At 59.0% G+C, this 6,481-nt stretch overlaps 2 protein-coding genes across 2 annotated transcripts in view; one reads left to right on the forward strand and one right to left on the reverse strand.

The window, feature by feature from the left end:
* Positions 1-892, reverse strand: part of NEDD8 (NEDD8 ubiquitin like modifier) — a 2,439-nt gene extending 1,547 nt beyond the window's left edge. Inside the window, exons 1-2 of the mRNA XM_026658427.2 lie at positions 779-892; positions 225-272 (exon numbers count right to left, since the gene is read on the reverse strand). Coding sequence (XP_026514212.1) covers positions 225-272; positions 779-796 — 66 coding nt within the window. The 5' untranslated portion in view covers positions 797-892. The remainder of the gene's footprint in view (positions 1-224; positions 273-778) is intronic.
* A 560-nt stretch (positions 893-1,452) lies between these two features.
* GMPR2 (guanosine monophosphate reductase 2) overlaps positions 1,453-6,481 on the forward strand; it is a 6,859-nt gene continuing 1,830 nt past the window's right edge. The window contains exons 1-7 of the mRNA XM_026658433.2: positions 1,453-1,736; positions 2,083-2,320; positions 2,426-2,545; positions 3,261-3,344; positions 3,701-3,874; positions 5,451-5,532; positions 6,286-6,392. Coding sequence (XP_026514218.1) covers positions 2,234-2,320; positions 2,426-2,545; positions 3,261-3,344; positions 3,701-3,874; positions 5,451-5,532; positions 6,286-6,392 — 654 coding nt within the window. The 5' untranslated portion in view covers positions 1,453-1,736; positions 2,083-2,233. The remainder of the gene's footprint in view (positions 1,737-2,082; positions 2,321-2,425; positions 2,546-3,260; positions 3,345-3,700; positions 3,875-5,450; positions 5,533-6,285; positions 6,393-6,481) is intronic.

Raw genomic sequence — 6,481 nt, forward strand, 5'->3', positions numbered from 1 at the left:
CTGTCAGCATTCACAGACCACAGTAAGAACAGACCCAGTTCGTCACACCTGCCCCAGGGGCTTCTGGGACAGAGGGGATAGGACCAAGGTCTGGGCCCCAGGAGAGGGGGGCAAGGGATGGAGGGGGCAGGTCTGAATGCTGGATGCCAGGAGAATGGGACGGGGGAGGGGGGGGCTCCAGAGGGGCAGGGTCTCCCCCAGCCCCACCCCCTCAGGACAGTTACCTTGTCTGTGGGCTCAATGTCGATCTCGATCTCCTTCCCGGTCAGCGTCTGGAAGCAGCAGGGGAAGTCCCGGTTAGCAGCAGCTCCCCCAGGATTCCCCGGTGCAGCTGGGCTGTCCCCACACTCCCTGCCCCTCTATCCCATCATGCACCAGAGCAGAGAGAGGTCCCTAAACCTGCAAGCTTCTCCCACGATGCCCTTGGGGACCCGGCTTTCCCATCATGCACTGGGGCAGCAACTCTTGCTCACTTGCTCTGCCCCCCCCCAAGCAATCCCCTGAGACCCCCCTCTTCACCCAGCATGCCCCAGGGCAAGGGCAGCCCCCGGCCCCCAAGGCACTGGGGGGGGGGGGTCACACCCTGCTGTCAGCCCATCCCCCTTGGGGACCCCGCCCTGTTCTCCCAGCATGCACCAGGGCAGGGAGTGGGCAGCACCTATCCCAGGATGCTCTGGGGCAGCAACACTTGCTCATCTACCCCCCCCCCCAACGCCGCCATCCCCTGGGACCCGCCGCCCCCATCTCCCAGCAGCCCCCGCGGCGGACCCCTGCTCACCTTCACTTTGATCAGCATCGTGGCCCGGCAGCTCCTCACCTCTGGCCCGGAACCAGAACCCAGCCCCCACGCCGCTCGGAGGCTTTTACCCAGCAGCCTCCGCGCGCGCGGCCCTCAACCTAACGTCACTTCCTCCACTTTTCACGATGGGAGCCGTGGTCCCCTCAGCACCGCCCCCGGTGCGGAACAACCCGAGGGACTACACCTCCCATGGGGCAATGCAGAACTCAAGGGGGCGCGCCGACGCGCAAAGGCTTATGGGAGCTCCGTAAGTCCGGTGCATGATGGGAGTTGTAGTCCCGTACAGCTGTTACTCCTTGAGCACGACAGGGGACCGCACTACCTTTCCCATGAGGCAAAGCGGCTGGGCGGGACTAAAAGTGCGGGAGGCGCAAAGGAGCATGGTAAATAAAGCTGGCGGGCCTGAGAGGCCCCGCCTTCCCGGTGCATGATGGGCGTTGTAGTCCGCTCACATCCCTTACTCCTTCAAAACGGCAAGGAGCCGGACTGCATTTCCCATGAGGCGCCGGCGCAGAAAATGGCTACCTAGCTGTTGCCCCGGCGCCTCACGGGAGATGTAGTCCCGCCGGCCGCCCACGCTCGTCCCGTGAGGCACCGCGCGCTGCAGCGGCATGGGGAAGGGGCGGGCGCTGGAAGAACCTTTGGGTGCGGAGCGATCGATCGCGCGTGAGGCTGACCCTCGCGCACTCCGCGGCGCTGGTAGCCACCACCGGAAGTGGCCTCCCCACAAGGCCGTGTTGCCTGTGTGGGTTCCAGGCCCCGCCGCACAGCGGGGTTGGCCTTGGTCGCGCCGGCCCTTCAAGGGGTGGCCTGGCGGGGCTGGTGCAGGGGTCAGCCCCCTGGTTCAGCCCCCAATGGCAAGATGGGCTGGACCAGGTTGAGACAACGGTGATGGGGTCAGAGGTCATGGCAGCATCTGAATCTGCGTTCCAAAGGGGTCAGAGGTCACAGGTGGAGGTTATGGAGGGGGACAGAAGTCATGAACTAGCTGGAGGTCACTGTGGGGCCAGAGGTTCGGGGGGGTCGGCTGTCGAGGCAGAAGTGTCGCTAGCGGTGTCTGGGAAGTCACGCTGGGGTCAGAGGTTGTGGTGGGGATAAGGACCCAGAATTGGGACCGTTAGACGTGACCTCACTCTGGGATCTCTGGCAACTTGCCCTCCAGCACAGTTAGCCAGGACCCACAGCGCCTGAGGCCTATGGGGAGTCACCTCAGGTGGGGCCATCAGATCTGGGGTCTTGTTGTCTTATTTTTAGCCAGTCACCCTTCTGCCTTTCTCCTTCAGAGTGCCACACCAGATTCATGACGGATGCCTGGTTACTGAGCCCCATGCCCCAGTAAGGCGCCAGGGCTGGAGTGGAGTCTATTGGGGGCCTCTGGGATTGTGGAGGAGTCTCCCCAGCTTGTCCTGAACCACAGTCTCTGCCTCCCCCACCATGCCGCACATCGATAACAACATCAAGCTGGATTTCAAGGACGTCTTGCTGAGACCCAAGCGCAGCACCCTGAAATCCCGGAGCGAGGTGAGTGCCCCAGCCCCTATCCCTGAGTGGCTGGGGGCAGATATGGTGCACCCTTGGGTTCCTCCTCTGGGAGCCTGCTAGCACCTCTCTCCCTCTCCGGCATAGGTGGATCTCCTCCGATCGTTCACCTTCCGCAACTCACACCAGACGTATAGCGGGATCCCCATCATTGCTGCCAACATGGACACTGTGGGCACCTTCGAGATGGCCAAAGTCCTTTGCAAGGTACATGGACCAGGGATCCCCCAGCCGTCTCCTGTAGCAGCAGCATCACTGATTCCCCAGCTGATCAGCAATGGGGATCCACCCCCCCCCGGTGTGTTCTTCCCCCCCACCCACCAGGGGGTGCCCCCCCCCCCCCCAGGTCATACACCATGTGATTAACTGCCCTAGCCATTCAGCATTGGGGAACCCCTCCTCCTCCCCCCAGGACTGTAGCAGCTTTATAAGCCACTTGATCGACTTCCCAGCCAATCAGCATTAGGGATTCCCTCCCCTCAAGGCTGCAGGGTCATTGGAATGTACGTGATTAACTGCTCAGCCAATTGGCATCAGGGATTCTCACCCTCCTGCCCTCCCAGGGCTGAAGCAGCATTGTAAACTGCCTGATTAAGTGCACAGCCAATCAACAATCAGGATATCTTTTGGAATCTTCCACTATAGGAAGGGGAGTTCATATAGTAGGGGGAATATTCTCACTTGCTGGTGGGCTGTTCCATTATAGCAGGGGGAAGAATTTTCTTTCCTTCTTCCATTATATCTTCTTGGTGGGTTGTTCCATTACATGGGAGGGGGGAGGATATCTCTGTTCCTGATGGGCAATTCCATTATAATGGGGGGGGGGAATCTTATCTTGGTGGATCATTCCATTATGATGGGGTGTCAGGGTGAGGGTGTCCCTCCGCTCAGTGTCACAACCCATATCCTCCTCTCCTCCCAGTTCTCACTCTTCACTGCCATCCACAAGCACTACAAGCTAGAGGAGTGGAAGGAGTTTGCTGCCCAGGAGCCCGATTGCCTGCAGGTGCACGGGGTGTGGGGGGGTCGGCCCCACCCTCCACACCCCCAACTACCTCCAGGGGAATGAACCCCGATGCTGTCCTGGGAGCCATCCTAACCCCCGCTTCCCCCCACCTGCCCCAGGGGGGCTTCCTGCCCTATGGGGAGCCATCCTCACCCCCCCACACTTCCTCCTTATTGCCTCGGGGGGGTGTTCTCCCCCCAGAAAACAATCTCACTGCCCCAGGGAGACCCCTGCCCCCACAGACCGCCCCACTCTCCCTGTATTGCCCCAGGGAGCCATTCCAACTCCCTCCTCCCCAGCTCTTACCCCTGGAGGTCTCTGTCTCAGTGTGTCCTCACACCAGTGTCTCTCCCCAGCACGTGGCGGCCAGTTCAGGCACCGGCCCCTCAGACTTCGAGCAGCTGGAGAAGATCCTGGAGGCCCTACCCCAGGTGCGCTACATCTGCCTGGACGTGGCCAACGGCTACTCGGAGCACTTTGTCCAGTTCCTGCGGGATGTGCGCAAGCGCTTCCCCGACCATACCATCATGGTACGCACCGCCCCACCCCATCAGTCATACAATCATGGTTGGTACTGCCCCACCCCTGCCAGTACCACCATCATGGTACGTGCCGCCCCTACCCCGTCAGTCATACAATCATGGTACGTACTGTGCCCACGCCCGCCAGTCATATAATCATGGAACATACCACCCAACCCCTGCCAGTCATACAATCATGGTATGTATTGTCCCCACACCTGCCAGTACCACCATCATGGTATGTACCGCTGCCACCCCTGTCAGACATACAATCATGGAATGTACCACCCAACCCCTGCCAGTCATACAATCATGGAATGTACCGCTCAACCTTTGCCAGTACCACCATCATGGTATGTACCGCTTTCTCCCCTGCCACTCATACAATTGTGGTATGTACCGCCCCATCCCCATCAGTCATACAGTGATAGCATGTACCAGCCCAGCCAGTACCACCATCATGGTACGTATTGTCCTCTCCCCCACGAATTGCATCATTTTGGTACATACTGCCCCATCCCCTCCAGTCACAACATAGTGGTACATACTGCCCCCAGCTGGTACCACCCTCATGGTATGTACCCCTTGTCAATCACACCACTGTTCCCACCCCCTGACCAGTACCACCATCATGGTACATACCCCCCGTCAATCACATCATGGTATGAACCCCCCCTCCACCATGAACCCCTCACACACACTCCACCTCTGATATGTGTTGTCAGATGCTACCGGTGTGGTGCTCTGCTTTCTCCTATGTTGATATCACTCGGCTGCGTGCGTGTGTTCCCTCTGTGTGCTGTCCCAGCTCTGCGCAGATAGCTGACCCAGCAGACCCGAAGAGAACCCCCAATAACCACAGAGTCTAGTAAGATGCAAAGTCACGTCGACTAAGTTTATTGCGACCTTGGACACAATGGCAGTTCCCCGTAGATTACTTAGTCTACCGGGCATACTACTAATAGATGCCTCTTGGCAATGGACCCGGCTCAGTGGAGGGACTTTCTACTACCCCCTCGGCCGGACAAAGATATCCACTCAGGGATGCATTCTTATACACAGATACAAACAAGTTACACATCACTCCTGACGTATTGAGGTGCAACCCCTCTACGCAGCAAGGTACAACCCCTCTACGTAGTAAGGTGCCGCCTCTCACCTTATACATGTTGGTTCGAACGAAACAACTCTATCCATCATTTTACCCTTTTGCCTCTGTCATTGGGATGGGTCGGCCTGTTCCTTGTTGTGTGTGGAATGTACAAGTATGCGAATGTTCTGATATCTGGTGTCCAGTACCTTTTAGGTATGTCTCTTTTTGCAGCATCAGCCCTTTCCTTGCCAGCTTCTGTGAGCAGGGCCTACCTCTGGCTCACAGCTTAACTTTGCTTTATGTTAGCAAAGTCTTGACCATTACTTTAGTTCAGGCCTTAGGCCTCATACCAGGCCTCCGATACCAAGGTTTATATCTCAGGGCCTCCTCTTACTACAATATGTATAGCCTTCCCCACCCCCATGATGGTACGTTCCACTGCCCCCTACCCTGGGGTGTGTGGGGCTTGAGGGCTCCCCACTGTCCCCACAGGCTGGGAACGTGGTGACGGGGGAAATGGTGGAGGAGCTGATCCTCTCTGGAGCTGACATCATCAAAGTGGGCATCGGACCAGGTGACCGGACTGGGGGCGGGGCTAAAACCTGGGGGGCAGGACCATCTCAGCATGATTGGGGGGGTACACACACTCCCAGGGGGCCTGGACCATCTCAGCGTGATTGCGGGGGATACACACAGCCCCGGGGGCTGGACAATCTCAGCATGATGGGGGGGCGGGGAAATACTGTCACGGAGTGTGTGGGAGACAGGCCTGGCACCCCCGACTTCCTGCAATTCACCGGGACTCTCAGCCAGCCAGTGACACAGAAGGTTTATTAGACAATAGGAACACAGCGTAGAACAGAGCTCATAGGTACTGACAGCAGGACCCCTCAGTCAGGTCTCTATTGGGGGGCAGGGAGCTTGGACCCTGGCCCCGGTCCTCCCTTTGTTTCCCCAGCCAGCTCCAAACTGAAACCCCCTCCAGGAGTCTCACCCCCGGCTCCTCCTCCAGCCTTTGTCCAGTTTCCCGGGCAGAAGGTATCACCTGGCCCCATCCCCCTCCTGGGCTCAGGTATCACCCTGATATCCCATCACCATGCAGACAGTACCAGCAAAACTCCCCCGCAGTATCCCCAGGTGAATCCGCCCCACTCCCTACGTCACAGATACACCCCCCCAGCAGGTGGGGGGGCTGGGCCATCTCAGCGTGATGGGGGGGATACATACACCTCGGGGGGCTGGACCATCTAAGCAGGATGAGGGATCCCCATTAGTGGGGTGCTCTTGCCCGCTGGCAGGTGTTGATACCCATCCCTGCCGTGTCAAGGTTCGGTCTGTACCACTCGGAAGAAAACAGGGGTGGGGTACCCCCAGCTGAGCGCCGTCCTGGAATGCGCCGATGCAGCCCACGGCCTCAACGGGCACATCATCTCGGTGAGCAGTGCCGGACGGCTGGGTTCTATCCGGCTCTGGGAGGGGGTGCAGTGGTTAGAGCTGGGAGCCAGGACTCCTGGGTTCTATCC

The sequence above is a fragment of the Terrapene carolina genome, unplaced genomic scaffold, assembly GCF_002925995.2.
Source record: "Terrapene carolina triunguis isolate 2854851 unplaced genomic scaffold, T_m_triunguis-2.0 Scaffold444, whole genome shotgun sequence".
NCBI classification, from domain to species: domain Eukaryota; kingdom Metazoa; phylum Chordata; order Testudines; family Emydidae; genus Terrapene; species Terrapene triunguis.